We start from the raw sequence: 15,871 nt of genomic DNA, 5'->3' as shown, positions 1-15,871 counted from the left end.
TTAACGTTGGTCTGTTCTCGGTTCTCAATGGAAATGAACTGAACGTTAAGCTGTGTGTAAATTCAAGATAAATGGGACTAAGCAGGTGAAACTCAGGTCACGGACTGAACGAGTCCCTGAACAAATCTTTTTAACGATTCTTTTATAAAGACAAATCCCAATTATTTAGTAGCCTACATGACGACAAAAAAACTGATGTAGCCATAAATCACTGATGTTTATTCCATTAAAATGCATGCTCAATTCTGTAGAGTACCAACATTATTTAAGGAGACATAATAGCAAAGGAAATGAATTAGAGTATCAATGCGATACAGTACCACTTATTAAATGTTGCAGGCTAATTATTGTAGTGGTAATTAGTGATAGTGTTTAGGTCTCCCTTTTTATTTCTTTTTTTTTCATCTTTAGTTTATTTTATGTTTAAAAAACAAGAGGTTCTGTATGGATAATCTCCTTCAGCTGGACAAAGATATATCTCAAATACCAGAAAGGCCAATCACTAAACCAAGAAAACATTCAGATGAATAACACAAAGGGCTTTTGGATCGACACACTGTTAAGTAAGGTGGGATCCAACCATCATGAGAGAATATGGAAACATGGAAGGACAAGAAATATCATTAGACAGGGAAAAGGTGCTTGTGAGTGAGGAAAGACATTCTCTAGTCTTTTTCTCAGGAAATGATTTTGATGAAAATATTTCTGCTAAGAATGAAATATGTGCACATGAGACATTTACGGATTCAGCACTTCTTTAGTAATGAATTAGGGAACTGAGTAGGGAGAAGGTTCAGCAAGCAACTGACATGGTCAAAAGAGTGAAATTCTTATGGATTTAAAAAGTATAATGAGATGCTAAAATTGCATTGGTGTTTTCATTGTGTCATGCTATTTCTATGTGTAGCTTTTTGCAATGTTGGAATTTGTTTGGATTTTACAGGGAGCCTTTTATAAAATGTAGCCAGGGACAATGGATGAAACTTAGCCTTTTGGCTTACTGGTATATTAACTGAAATGTAAATAAGCATTTTTTTTTTTTTACAACAGTGTTTTAACACCTAGCGTTTAAAATGGGTACTGCAGAGTAAATTGAATGTGGATCCCCCCACCAGTTTGCCAGCTCCACATTGGCCCTGGAACCTGAATAACAATCACTTTGACCATTAAATTCAGTCAAGCATGAACAAACACCTAAATGAAAAAGTGCCTTACATTAGGCCTATGTGGAGAGTCAGTGTTGACAGTACAGTGGTGTGTTCAGAAAACATTAGAAAATGTTTCTCACAATGCATTTATAGAACAAGGACACAATAGTGTTTCGAGTGTTTTGTGTGTGATGTTCCTCCTCTTCAGTATTCAACAGGATCTCTCCCCCTGAAATATCAAAAAAAAAAACATTTATTCATGTTCTCAAATAAAATACAGTGTATGTTGTATGTTTTCTCTTGATTTTTTTTGCCATTCACAGAATAGCATGATTTTGTGTCTGTCTAAGAACCTGATTTTTTCATTTTTTGTCAACAAAGATACCCTAAAGGAGACATAGACCAGGACAGTGTCACAGGTCATGTCTGACTATTGCATTCTGCTAACTAGGTAATGAAAATCTCTGAGTACATTGAAAAATGCCAAAGATAAAGCGACAAAAATACCCTTTAATGGATTTATCACAATTCTACACTGCTGTAAAACACTTGTGGGAAACAGTGTGTGATATATAATCAAATCATAAGTCACTGTTAACCCTCACCTTGTCAAACATTACCGGCATCCACCTCCTGAGCAGGAACCCAAGCTTTATTGGTTGCCCTCTTGGAAACTAAAATCTAGATTACAGAGACATAAGAAACTTTTGTTTAGAAACTCTAAACAAATCAGAGCTGGGGTTTGAATTCAAATGGTGATTCAGCACATCACATTGTGAGGCAAATACCTGAGATTTACCTGTGATGGGTTTTGTCAGCTGCTCACAAGGAACACACTCACCTGAGAAGACAGTAAGAAATGAAATGACAAAGATATTTGTGTCCTTGTGTCTATAGGAAGCCAAAAGGTATGACATTCGAGTTTCATACCTTATTTAGTTTTCACACTTTATGAAATGCAGGCTGACACTATTATAGAATGTATTGATTGTGTTAAAACTTTAAAGCTTTTCCTCAATATTTTTGTGTGTTCACCTTTGCTCTGATTTATGATGACGTCATCTTCACTCATTCCATGACGTCCGACCAGCGTTTTGAAGTTTTCCAACACAGCAGAACCCATGGTCATAGTTCGACCTGAAGACAACATTTCCACGACAACCTTGACATTCTTTAAACATTTAATAAGAAAAAGGTCAACAAAATAACTGATGAACTCGGGATTTTGTCACTCACTGTAAAGCTTGGCTTTGGTGGTTTGAATCCCTGATGGTTTCTCTGTGCTAAGCTGAAGCATCACTGCAAAACCATCATAGTTTGTCTGAATCACGAAAGAATCCACATCTGCCCCAAATTCTGCAGATAAAGAAGAGTTGAAATTAATTTGCATGATCCAGGCCCATTTTTTTTCCATTCATAAAAATCTGTTGATGTAATATTAAAGAATAACAAATTGGCTACTGTAGACTACTTGCAAAATGATGGAAGAATCTTCCAGGAGTGTCAGTCACACTATAATGTGTAGTTGTCTTCTCACATGAACCATTCCTACACACAAACAAACAACAGAAACATGAGTTACTAGTCATATGAGTTACACTCTCAATCACTCAATGCATTCTCAATGATTTCGACCTGTAAGTCTACAAGAATGCAGGTCTTACCGGAAACTAGTGGAAGTCATGGTGAAGTTGCCTGCCGTTGCAATTTGTTGCAGCTCCATTGCAACTATGGCAGGGTTATCCCTCTTGTGTGCCATGTAGTGAGGACAGGTAGAAACAACTGCTACCTCATACCACCTCCCCATGAACTGCAAGGACAACAAAATGTTGTCTGTTGACTATTTCAGAATAATATTCTGACTAATAAAAGGCCAATTAAGAGATAAAAGTGGATAACTTAGTTACAGAGTTACAGAATAAGAAATCTAAAAGGACGAATAAATAAAGTTGTCACATGAATAATACATGTAAGGGGAATGGAAAAACTAATGAAATTTGACACAGTCATATTGGTCTTAAAGAGGTTGTTTTAATTAACTCACCCTGCCCACATCGAAGCTCTCCTGTGGGATAACAAGAGGTTCTGTATTCACAAGGACGGCTTTCAGGGTCCAGGCTGACCCCAGGACCAGCATAGACACCAGACTCACCACACTCAGCATCCTGTCACACTCTGAGGTCAAACTGACGGTTCCTCCCAAAAACACCACAGAAAACTATCACTAAACTTAAAGAGCAAGGCTCTATTTCTCTTTGTCAGTTTTTCTCACTTGGTGTGTGTGTGTGCATGTGTGCAGGGGTGTGTGTGTGTGTGTGTGTGTGTGTGTGTGTGTGTGTGTGTGTTTTTGTGTGCACTAAATTTGTCCATGTGATTTTGTGTGTTTTGTATTTTGCAATGAATCACTGGACTTTAGAATCTGAGGTTAAAACAAACAACCAATCAATAGCCTCCATGTAAGAATTTAACAGCTGATGAATAGTAGGAAAAGGGCAGGATGGCTGTGTGCATTAGTCCACTTGATTTATTTAAATTGAATTTACATCAAGTTGCTTAACCACATTTCTAACAGAATCGAGGTCATCTTCAGGAAAGTTAGCTTTAGCATGAGCAAACTAAAGGGGACTACAAGGTCTGGTTCACAGCAGAGTGTGTAAAATCTGCTCCCTGGTGGTCATAGATATGTGCTACAACACTAACATTGTGTCTGACATTACATGGCTCAAAAATAAATAAAGATCATGAAAACGTAAATATGGCTAGCGTACTGTATTGACCCTGTGTGGAGGTACATAGGCCCATTGATTATCCCCAGAGTAACAAGCTATGACATGATTATATTTGATGAGTTTAATACATAGATTTAATAGAAGTTATTTATCAACTACCACAGTAAAACTTTTTTTTTATTCTTTATGGTCATTCACCAAAAGAAATAAAAAAAATGAAATGAATGTCAAAAATGTAAAAGCCAACAGAAAAGAGGATAATGAATGCATTGTACAAAGTCAATATTTGCTGCTGGTGATCTTTGTAGCCACAATGATGATGTTCTTTTTTAGAGGGTTTCTTTGTAGACGTTCATCGTAAATGCTGGGAAAAGTGGACAGGAAAATACAAAGCAGGAACCACCTCATCTCAGGTACGCAGGGGAACCTACAAGGTGCATCAAAAAACATTTCATTTTCAAGATTTGTGTGTTGGTGGTGGGTGGGGGGGTTAAAATCCCACAATTTCAAAATAAAATAACAACAAAGACTCACAGTTCATCCAGATCCTGAAGGTGGGCAATTTTCTGTTAGCGAAAAAAAAAAAAAAAAAAAGGCATATGAGGCAGTGGCAGGATTACATCTCTAAACACATGTCATGTTGACTGTAGATGTATTTTTCACGTGTGTTCCTGCTACTTACCTGCAGGAGGAGGAGTCAGAATAGATGCTGCAGGGAAACCCCGGGACAAGGCGAAGGCTTTAAACCTGTTAATGATATTGTTTCTGACAGTGTGAGAGCGACCTGTGGGTGGACAGACAGACAACAGAGTTTAAAAGATGTCCCTCTTCAGCTCACATGCTAAGATGTAACTTAAAAATTCACTTTAAAGTGCGTGTGGTTCTTACCGTAAAGTGCCACCTGTGTGTACTCTCTGTTGAAGACTTTGTTTTTGAGGACCAGAGCGTAGTCGGTGTAGTTTGTGTCTACGACTGTGATGTCCTTCACCGTGTTGTGGCCTGACGTACAACAAACATACAGCTTATTCATTGACTTAACCAAAGACAGGGAGAACGAATGAATAGAAATGTGTGTGAGTGACAGATTGTACAATGCGCGAGAAAAACATCTAAAGCAAAAGTTAATGGGTCTTTATGTGGAAGATGAATTTGGATATAGGATTTTAAAAGTCAGATATCAGAAACATTAACGAAAGGTAAAAGAAAATCATTCCAATATGTCTTCCCTGTTTAGTTTATTCTCTGATTAGTTATACATGTAAATAATTAGAATTTCTCTTGCTGTTTTTTTTATCTCCTTGTTTTTGAGCTCATTACTCAAAAGTTCAAAACACAAATACAGGCCTTTTAAATTACATTAAACTGTCAAACCTTTATAATAAATGTTACATTAATTATGACATTTTCATAGGAAAATAATCAAAGAGTTCTAGAGATGTTTATTAAAATGTCAACTTAAAATAAAAACATTGGAGGGTATACAGCTATAGACTCTGTGTATTCAGGTCACTCAGGATCTAAAGCTCAAATTTGTTCAGATCAAGTCACATGTCCTTTCCGTCCTTCAATCACATAATCATATTAGTGAGATTCGTTAGATGTTAGGGAGACTCACGTGTGCTGAAGTATGTGAACTGTCCAGGTGTGTTGGTCTTCTCATACTGGTACACCTTACTCAAACATCCCATCGGTCTGAAGCACACAGAGGAAACACAGTCCGTCTCTATTTCTCTTTGGCTCTCACTTTATACTCTGCGTGATAACTTATGTCGTACTCACGTGGCGTCCCACATTGTCAGGTTGACGTTGCCGTTGGGCAGTGGTGTGATCATGCCCTTGGAGGCCTTCAGTTTATCTCTGAAGGGAATAAATTTGGGAGAGTCATAGGCCAGGCCAATCCGGTACCAACTCCCTGCAAACTGTACAAACAAAGAATTTCAGTTTGACTACTAAACACGCTTTATGCAGGTAACTGAAGAAATAAAACAAGTTAGGGACACATAGGTCACATTTTTTAACGTTTGATAATATGTTCTCGAGTCAACACATCCCAGGAAATGTAAAAAACAACAGTGTGATTTTTCTTATTTCTAGGCCCATGGGTTCCAAGTGGAAACGTAAAGCTTTATTTATGTTTAAATCTGAAAGAAGGCTCATTTATGTCCTAAAACAGGTGGAAGTGTATACTTTAGCTAAGTTAACCTAAGCAGCAGTAAATAGCCTTTGGAGACTATTTTCAGCTGCAGATTGTGTGCTGGTGTGTATCTCAGGAAACATAGAGGTTTTTGTTGGTGTGTAGCTCAATTTATATGTGTTTATTTATTTTACACTTGGACCAAAATACTGTAGAGCTCTTAGGCTCTTAGACACAAAGAAAACTGCAATATTTTTGAGTTAACTCACTTTTTCAATATTTTCAAGAGATTTGTCATCAAATCACGTTTGGCGTAACGTGCTTAAATGGCTGCATATACGTGAATATGTGTATTTTTGTAGTATACATCTATATTTAGTGTTCATGACCACAGTGAAAAACAAGTTGACTGTGTAGGTCCATATTGTGAACACTCCGGATGGATGGACGGGGAGTAAAAGTTATATTCTTTTGGAACATACTGACTTTATAAAAATTAATGTACATGTACATTGTCTATTATAAGCTATTAGTATTTATTTTAGTATTTTGCTGCTTTAGACTGTAATCTGTGGTTAAAAATCAGAAAGAAAACAGGAAATCATAGACCAAGTTTTGTTGTTTTCCCTGATCTGATCGATTTGATTGGCTCTCAAATCTGCAACAAGAAGGGAATGAAGATCTTTATTTTTGAGAGAGTTTTGTCATGTGGTATGGGACATGTCACAGGGACCTCCCTCTAGAAGAACAATGATTCACTTATTCGTTAATCAAAACAGTTTGTGTTAAGTTGATACAATTAATCCACACCTGTTTGCTTTGGGTCATGTAGGCAGCAGACACTGTTCTCAAATGTTGACTAAACACACAAATATAGAACCATGCGCACAGTGTTACTCATAGGGACACACTCACTTATAGAAACACACCAACGTCTACAAACACACACAGAAAACAGAGTTAAAAAATTGAGTCACTAAATAGCCAATGTTAATTTCACTTCCAAAAGCCACTACGATGTAAATTCATTAATGCATAAATACTTAATCAAAATGTGTGTGTCTGTCTGTTACCCTCTGCAAGTTGAAGTCTCTCTGTGGCTTCACATCAGCGTGCACCATCACCCCGCACATCACCATGACAACAGCAACCGCAGTGGTCCTCATGTCTGCGTGCAGATAAGGAAAAGTTGGTAGGACCTGAAAGGTGTAGAGAGGGTATCTGACACGAGCCTGAAGTGAACTAAAGGCAGCTCACACACAGGTACAAAGTGGCAAAGACCGTGGCAATGTTTGCTTTGCTCGTTGATCCACCCACCTGGTCGTCAGCCAATCATCTTCAGGGAGCGAGGAACAGTGGGCAAGTGTTGAGGATGTGTTTCCAAAACAAGCCCCAACTGGCCTTCAACTTCCCACATGTGCGGGAATAAATGATGCCTGTGGTTTCTTTGCATTAGCTGAAGCTCATGTGCAGAACACTCAACCAAGGTTTCATAAGACTTTGTCACACTTTTAAAGAAACACCAAGGAGACTCACAGTTATTTGCTTAACTGGAAGTTTTAGATCCATACTTTATCGATGCACAAACACAAGCAATAATTTCTGCTTGCAGAAGTTATCTCAAAGTTCAAAGTCAACAAAATGCACTTGAAGTTTGAAAAAATAAACATAATGCAAAATGGCTCAATTGTATATAATTATAATGATGCATTGATATTTAAAAGTCCTGTAAGCAGATTGTAACTAGTTATGAAACAGACTTTAATGAATTGTGTGCCTTTAAATGACTAACAACAGCAAACCAGAGCACCAGATGGACATTTTCTGCAGGATAGGTGTCAGTGATTAACTGTGTACTGCAGAAACAGTCTTCTTCTTTTACATGTTCAATGGTGTACAAAAACTGAACTGACATATTTAAAATAGGTTCTGCTGTAGAGTACTTTTCCACCACTGTTTACGGCTTCATGTTTGGCTTAAATTCAGGTTTGAGAAGGCAAGTTTGCACAACTACAGGATGAAATGCAAACTCTTATAATTGCTCATGTTGTGACAGGAAGAACCATTCCTTTCTATGAAAGATAGAATGAAATGCTGTTATCAAAGTCTAATTGTGGAACGTATTTGTATACTCAAATTTCTATTGAAATCTTTATTTCCCATCGTTTTATCAGTTGAGTAAATGCTAAGTTATCAAAAACATTTACCAATAAGCTAATCATTAAAAGTAAAATGATAAAAATCTATGTAAGTATTCATAAAGCTGAGTAGGACATGACTGAAATGAATGCTGTGCCTAAAAGTAAGAAGAGTAAACAAACAGATGGATGTTGAACATGTTTGGAGGGAGATGAACTTGCTGAATAAAAGAAGTCATTGTTGAGTTCCCTGGAAGTCTAATTTGATTGCTGACAGGATATCAAATGTCCTAAAGGGACAAGTTAAAACAAGTTCAAATTCCACTGTATGTGAACTTTGAATTCATTTTAGAACTGATCATAAAAGAGGAGAGGTGGAGAGGTGCAAAATCACCTCTCGGGCACTGCTGAGGTGGCCTTGAGCAAGGCACCAAACCCCCACCAGCTCAGGGGGACGTTCGCAGTGGGGGCAGCCGCTGCACTCTGACATCTCTCCATTAATGCATGTCCACAGGTCCTGATTCTGCATGTGTGGGATTCAGGCCTGTGTGTGAGAAGCATGTCTCTACAATAACAAGAGTGTAAACTACAATTTCCCCCTCTGGGATGAATAAAGTATATATAAAATTAAAATAATAAAGGAAAGAAGTGATGCACTTTACTAGGGAGTTCAATTACAGGAAACATCCAGGTGACAAACTGAACTGCTTGACCTGGATTAAGGGGCAGACAAGTTGTTGGGCAAAACAAGTTTTGCAATATTCTTAGCACATGATTTTAACGGTATCCAAAAGTACATGTTTTTGCAAAGAATTTCGTAACCCCACTTCACTGTCTCACAACCTCACAGGGGGTCCCGACCCCACTTCGGGAACCACTGGCCTACTACTAAGAACGCTTAGTTTTGTGTTAAACACCTTCCAACATTGGAGGATGCTTAATGTTTGAATGTTTGAAATTATGAACAAGTGCTGATGTAGTAATGTCTTGGGAGCATGATTGTGCAAATGTTTGGTTAACCATTGTTTGTCTTGTACCACAGTGTTTTCTTTCATAACGTACTTGCCCTTGTTTATGTTGTTTTCTTGTGTCATGTGAGGCCACCTGTGCAGGGAGCCATTTCTGTGCAGGAAGCGTTTGAAAAATTAACTACTACATCTTGTAGTATTACCCGTAAGTATCTGGTTGATCTAAAACACAGCAGTCAGACATTCATCTGCTCAATCACAGACCAGTGGTACAACAATCACAGCCTGAGTGAGCAATTTAAATAGTTTTTTTTTTTTTATTAATAATGATTCTTTGCAGCACTGCATTTATTTCATTCTTTTGAAATGCTTGATGTATACAGCGAGCCTTCAGTGGACAAGAGGGCATCAGTGCGTGCACACCTCACAGACCTCCCCTAAACACTCTGCAAGAGCCGAAAGCTGCCGCCTGTGCAACAAGACCATCAAATTAAATAGAAATAATAAGAATTAAAAAAACAAAACAAAAAAAGCAATCTTTCACTCACATAGGCAGACATGTACAAACGTGTTTCCTTCTCTAGCACTGCTGGATGTTCCTGAGGAGCACTGCAGGGAAAAACCGGCAAACCAAAATTGCACAAAAAAGCAGAACTGTTGATCAGAGTCATGAGGGACATTCTGAGACAGAAATGTGAGAAAGCATAGTTGTTTAGCCAGGGCGTCTGACGTGTGCCTGGTGTGCAATGACAGCTGTATAATCTAAACTACACATTTAAGGTGACATTCTTGTCATTTTCAGAGTTAACTGTGAAACATTTGATAGAAAATTACATTTTCACCAATTAATTCCAATTTACAGTTCTTTAAAGTCTACCCATTACAGTAGGTGCAAAAACTGCATGAGAGAAGCTGGTATGTGTATGTGGCTTTCTGACTTTGTGAAGACCGATTGCTGAGGTCACAGCGCCCCCCTACGGTGGGTATGTCTCAAAATATCAACACTGTCCTGAAGAAATGTTTTTCATGGATTGCTGCGTTTGCAGTTTGCTATCTACATTTGGAAACATGTAAACCACCTACTGGTCACCATGGACAACCGCGTGATCCAGAAAAGGTGGCTCTCTGGCTGGTTCCTAGTGCCCTTTTTTTATGACTCCCCCCCCCAAAAAAAACAACAACAAAAAAAACAACAACAACAAACAAACATTGCCATTCGATTGTCTTGTATCCCCCTTTTAAAGCAAAATCACAAAGCTATGAATCCAGACAAATAAAAACAAATCAAAGGTATTTAGCAGTGAAACACTCAAAGCATAATTAACAGTTCTTTCAAAAATAATAATTTAAACTCAAAAAAAAGAAAGAGAAAGTAAAAAGGAAACATCTTTTTCAGAGTGCTCTACTGTGCGGCTGTTCAGACAGGGGTCTGCGAGTGAAACCCTCAGGCTCAAGCATCATAACAGCCAGACTGTTCCCTTAGACACAACATGTTACGTTACAACATCATCATCATCATTGGTCACTCATTTTTTTGATTCTTGAGACATTCATGAGGAACATTTCACACTCATCATTAAAGAATAAACACAAGTGAGAGAGACTCTTTGAACTAAGAACACAGAGGAAGCAGCGATGAATTTCCAAACGTCAATTTTTCAATCAGCTGCACTTGTGAGTGCAAAGTACGAATTCTGCGAGCCGTTTTGACCCTGCTGACAATCCCCCCCCCCCCCCCCCCCCCAGCAGGAAACAAAGCGCCCTAAGCATCGCCACGAGGAAAAGAAAAACATTTAAATGAATGCATCCTCTCAATACAGCCAGTCTTCATAAGACCTGTTACACAATGTAAGCAAAAGTCAGACTGACTTTGTTGAGGCGACTGAGGAAAAGGTCAAAGAAGTCACGGGGGGGAATGGCAGACTATACAAGACACGTCAGTAAAAGGTTTCAGAGAACCGTGTGTGTTCAGTTGAAGATTTGTGTCGCCAGTCGGAGAAAAGAAACACTCCATCAGCCTCAAATCAAACTTCAATTGGGAAAAAAATTGAACGACAAGTTTGTACCGTTATCAGAAATTCTTGAAGGGAGGGCGATCGGTCGACAAAGGACAGGTTTGACATGGTGAATAAGAACGAGTGCGCGGCAGACTGATAAAAAGGCTTCACATGAAAGGTGCTGAACGAATGGGAACTTTAGAGAGCCATGACGAGAACCAGAGTGACCACATGAGGCAGAAAAGATAAATCATGGTTAGAGTAAGAATGAAGTTAAGCCTCAAATCCAAAGACAGACTCAGGTCTCCTTGCACCTGACTGGACGGAGGATTTTCAGAATTAGACAGACGTTTACGCAAATACGTATTTGACAGGGATCTTGGAAGCGACAGAGCAGATTACAGTAAGTAAAATAGAGGAAATGAGTGAAGTTGAGTCAGACATTGGGGAGCCATACAGAGACTATTTTTGGGGCCAGGGCCTGTGAATCTGGGAGCTGAACTCACAGTAAGGCACAGTGCTCTGTTTGTGGTTGGTGATGCTCATTCATGCTGCTACAACCTCTGATGGACAACAATGGACAAAAAAAAAAAAAAAAACAGATGACAAAGCACATTTTCTCTTCTTCTGCTTTTCTTCACACACCTCACAGTTAACAATATCCCCATCCTCAATCTTTGGATCTTTGGGCTCACTTGAAAACCCTCTTTCACCCCAGAATATTAGTGGAAACAGTTGTTTGTCTATCAGGAGATTTGGTGCGTCTCTGTCTTCAGGTCAGGTTCTCTTTCTTCTGGTGTTTCAGGAAGTGGTGCACATGTCCTTAGATCGGTGTCTTTACGGGACAAAATCGGCAGATAGCATGTCAGCTCGGTGTGTGAAAATGTCCTGTGTCTGTGTGGGGGAAAAAAAAACAAAAAAAAACGTAAAAGACGTATTTAGCCCAGGATTGAAACCAGTCGGATCACTTGACTTTGTGTTCCAGCAGCTGATATAAAATGTGCTCTGCACCTTCAGGGTGGATACATCTGGACTAACATAACGCAAAAAAAACCGTGAAAGTCAAAAGAGAAAGCTTTTACAACGTCGTAAATCACTGAGAGTTTCATATTTTCTTAAATATGTAAACAAACACTACAACAACTTAAATATATTTGGTGTGATGCAGACATGTTTAAATGAGAAGCTTTGTTTTGTATCAGCCTTAATGTGCTGCTGTTGATTATTGCACCGCCTATGCTGGAGCACTATTGCACTTTTGTGAATCTTTCAGCTTCAACCACTGGGCTAAATCAAATCCCTCAAACCCTTTACAATGTTCCCTTTTGAAAAAGAAAAAGACAACACTAAAAAGTCCTGTTAACCTCAGACACAGAGCTTGTGGCTAACAGTGCAGGTGGAGTCCGCGGAGGAGGCTGCAGTCTTTCACACCAACAACATCTTCCTGATAAATCAAAGAAGGTCCCTCTGTTGTCCCAAACACTTTTTTGTGCTGAATCCATGCTCGTCCTCAGCACACTGCGAGTCTGTGGTTATCTGTAATTGATTTGTTTTAAATTATTTTGCATTCTTGATGCCAGGCAGCTCCGTACACCAGCTGTTTGCTCCAGCTACACATCTGGACCAGGACTAACAGGTGTGGTTGTCTGAGGTCGCTGTGTGCGGGGGGACTTGTGTGGCTATGAAGTGTTAGGAGTTCAAGTTACCAAATAGACCAAGTGAGCGACTCTCTCTGTGTTTGCTGAGGTAGCGAGAGGAGTTGCCGAGGGGACATCAGCCGCTGGACGGATAGGAGTGGTGCTGAGTGTGGCGTGCATAAGTCTGATTTCAAAGATTTCTAAGAGCAATGTGGTTTTATGAATATAATGTGTAGGTGTGATTGTAGGTTTATAAATGTTTGTTAATGTGTTGGCATTTGGAGTGTGTGTGTGTATGGCTATTACTTTGTATGCATTCATGTTTATCCGGATATGGTCCTTCATTCCTGGTCATCCAATAATATCTGTTTTTTTTCTCTATCTGTTTGAATACGTGTGTGCCTGTGTGTTTTTACATGTATTGTTCAGCCCGGTCATCACAATTTATGTTTCCCTGTCAGTATGGAGCGGTAAAGCTCCTCGTCCAGCTGCACATAGCGCCCTCTGCTGGAATCCAGGAAGTACAGTCTGTCGGACACTGCTGTGGGATCAAAGCTGTCCCGGCGCAAGTCCGTCTTCTGAAACTTAAACGTTCCTAAGAGAGAAACAGAGAGAACCGGGTAAGCATTTTATTTAGCTCAATTAGCCGTTTTTGAATTACAGCACGTTCTGCTTTCATTGACTATTTTAGTGCAATACACGTTTAATGTAGATGTCCTTCATGAGACACAGAACAGAGTGTAGTCATGTTATAAATCCGCATGTCATATTGTTTCTTTTCCCCAATTGGCTATTAAAAGATCACTTCACCTGTCTTGTTGACCTCTGGCAGGAAGCGGAGGAATACCGGTCTTGCATACGGAGGCAGAGCCTTTTCCATGTCCTTCACAAACTTCTCCAGGTCGGTGGAGTGAGATGGATCAGCGATGGCTGCCATCCCCAGCCTTTCCCTCCGCTCCTGTGCACACAGAACAGAGACGTTTAACATCAAGCAAGTCAGAAGTCAGGAGCACACTTACGTCTTTACAAAGTGTCGCAGCTATACATCAGGGATTGTAGTCACCTGTTGTTTAGTTGATTGTCTAACTTGGCTCCTAAGCAACATAAACATCCTCTTGGAATATCTGCTCTAAATAAACAAGTAGTCTTAACTCATCACAGCAGCTTGGAAGAAGTACCTCAGATGTTTTCTCCACTACAGCTCAGATTAATATGGGATGACATTTAAACACCATATTCAATGAATTTATCCAATCATTCGCCCATGAACTGATTCTAATGACACAAAGGCAGCTGCTATTTTAGCAGTGCCAACTCTTTAACAGGTCACAACAAAATGACACATGTTAGGGATTGACAAAGCAGCAACCTTTAGGGCTGAGAAATACAATCAAGGAAAATGCCAAAAAAAAAAAAAAGAGCAGAATTTGAAAGATTTATAGCTTGGTACAAACAACTGTTTGGCTCTTGCAGCTACAGGGTGAATTACGGAAATAAATCACATGTTTGAATTATATTATAAAGGCCTAAAGTTATGCATAATAAAAGGTGCATAGTGACTTTTAATGACAGATGGTTGCCCAGAGCTGTGTGCTTTCATCTTAGCTAAATCAGTCACTGGCTTTGGCCATGTACAGTGTGTGTGGATGGTACCTCATGGGGGTTTTCATGCAAATATCAGCCAAATAATGTAAAGCTCGCTGAGCGGTTGATCATAATAACAGGCCAAACAAGAAGTCTTTGCTCCCTTTTTTTTAAAGTAAATAAAAAATGTAGTTTAATGTTATGTGTGTTTTGTTTTTGTTTTTTCGCTATAGAGCATCTCTCCTTCAGAGAAGAAATTAGAAGAAGTCATAAATCGGTTATTCACTGCTTGGATATGTGAGCGAGCAAGAAGTCTGCAACGCCCAACAAGCTCTATCACTTTCTTTAGTCTAACTGTGAAACAACTACGGTCAGCATCCATCAAAAAGAGTGTCATCATTCAGCTGCTTATAAATGAGCCCATGAGAGTGGACTGTTTAGCTTAACAACTTGGCTTTTGTTGACCCCTCGCTTCTTTCTAGGGGCCTCTCTCTCATCCAAATATTAGCAACCTCTGGCTCCAGACAACCAGCACGGCCACGCCAAGAACCCCGAACTTGAGGCTTTCAAAAGGTCAGTTTACGAAAAAAAAACACGGGTGACGTCTCGGTTTCTACTACTGTTATTTTTTAAGGTCTATACTTTAATTTGAATCAAGTACATATTCCAGCATGTGTATATGAATAGACTTTACCTGGTACTTCAACGCCATACACCACCACATCTTTCATGTCCAGCAGCCTGCTGAGAGTCCCCCTCCCACCTCGGTCCGTCGAGACGTTCTCTCCTTTCCAGCGGAAAGTGTCTCCAGTGCGGTCCTTGAAATACATGCTGCCGCACTCATCCATGATCAGCACATCACCTGGTCAGAGGGAGGATCATGTATGTAATCAGCATGAGACGCATGTACAGTAACTCCATATGTATGTAAAGCTGGTTTTTACACATGCGCCCTTGAAGTAAAAAAATATAAAGAAAGTAATGCAGGCTATCCCTGTTGGATGGAAGCTGGGGTCCCAGGAGGCAGGACAAAAATGGTGCAGATATGGCAGATGAAGCAATAGTGCTGCTTGGAACTCTACATTGAGATTACACCGGTCACGTACCGGTTCCAGGATATAAACACTATCACTCTCACTTGCGGTGAATGTTCCTGAATATTCTTTATATCTTCAGTAAAGGATTGGAGATGTGGAGTGCTGCTCACCCTGATCTCATGGAAAACCTTTCAGGACTTGTGTGCAAGCGTGAAAGAGGCCTAAGTGACTCTTACCAGAGAGATACGCAGTGTCTCCTTTCTTAAAGACACTTTGGGCAATCTTCTTGCTGGTTGCTGATTGGTTGACGTAGCCATCAAACCGCCGAAGAGGGTCATTCTGAATGATCCTGCCGACAAGCTGGCCGGGCTCGCCTATAAAGAGAGAGAGAGAGGAGAGAGAGAGGAGAGAGAGGAGAGAGAGAGAGAGAGAGAGAGAGAGAGAGAGAGAGAGAGAGAGAGAGAGAGAGAGAGAGAGAGAGAGAGAGAGAGAGAGAGAG

The 15,871-nt window shown here is 39.7% G+C and overlaps 3 protein-coding genes across 3 annotated transcripts in view; all 3 read right to left on the bottom strand.

Annotated features, from left to right (window-relative positions):
• Window positions 1–1,520: 1,520 nt before the first annotated feature.
• LOC306836605 (protein AMBP-like) lies at window positions 1,521–3,329 on the bottom strand (the record flags this gene model as incomplete). Its single annotated transcript, XM_079363781.1, has 8 exons — window positions 3,193–3,329; window positions 2,813–2,958; window positions 2,620–2,696; window positions 2,385–2,504; window positions 2,184–2,285; window positions 1,937–1,989; window positions 1,769–1,829; window positions 1,521–1,534 (listed from the first exon to the last, which is right to left on the bottom strand). Exons 1-8 carry the CDS (start codon window positions 3,310–3,312, stop codon window positions 1,521–1,523), a joined length of 693 nt encoding a protein of 230 aa, XP_079219907.1. The 5' UTR covers window positions 3,313–3,329.
• A 325-nt stretch (window positions 3,330–3,654) lies between these two features.
• On the bottom strand, window positions 3,655–7,258 carry ptgdsa (prostaglandin D2 synthase a). The gene is made up of 7 exons (XM_079365160.1): window positions 7,085–7,258; window positions 5,657–5,796; window positions 5,493–5,569; window positions 4,766–4,876; window positions 4,560–4,661; window positions 4,412–4,443; window positions 3,655–4,304 (listed from the first exon to the last, which is right to left on the bottom strand). The coding sequence occupies exons 1-6, from the start codon at window positions 7,175–7,177 to the stop codon at window positions 4,415–4,417; spliced, it is 552 nt and encodes a 183-aa protein (XP_079221286.1). The 5' UTR covers window positions 7,178–7,258; the 3' UTR covers window positions 3,655–4,304; window positions 4,412–4,414.
• Window positions 7,259–9,409: 2,151 nt separating this feature from the next.
• Window positions 9,410–15,871, bottom strand: part of slc27a4 (solute carrier family 27 member 4) — a 17,501-nt gene continuing 11,039 nt past the window's right edge. The window contains 5 exon segments of the mRNA XM_079365158.1: window positions 9,410–13,346; window positions 13,562–13,691; window positions 13,693–13,709; window positions 15,030–15,197; window positions 15,609–15,746. Of these exon segments, the coding sequence (XP_079221284.1) occupies window positions 13,189–13,346; window positions 13,562–13,691; window positions 13,693–13,709; window positions 15,030–15,197; window positions 15,609–15,746 (611 nt within the window). The 3' untranslated portion in view covers window positions 9,410–13,188.

This window comes from Symphodus melops (assembly GCF_947650265.1).
Source record: "Symphodus melops genome assembly, chromosome: 16".
In the NCBI taxonomy this organism is placed as follows: domain Eukaryota; kingdom Metazoa; phylum Chordata; class Actinopteri; order Labriformes; family Labridae; genus Symphodus; species Symphodus melops.
This window is presented reverse-complemented; position numbering and strand designations above follow the sequence as displayed.

What these genes read in the sequence shown, in the direction of transcription:
- ptgdsa (XM_079365160.1), bottom strand. Translation starts at nt 7,177, where the DNA reads ATGAGGACCACTGCGGTTGCTGTTGTCATGGTGATGTGCGGGGTGATG. An exon ending in GTTCACATACTTCAGCACAC is followed by an intron (nt 4,877 to 5,492) that starts GTGAGTCTCCCT and finishes GTTGTACGTCAG; the next exon opens with GCCACAACACGGTGAAGGAC. An exon ending in TCTGACTCCTCCTCCTGCAG is followed by an intron (nt 4,444 to 4,559) that starts GTAAGTAGCAGG and finishes TTTCGCTAACAG; the next exon opens with AAAATTGCCCACCTTCAGGA.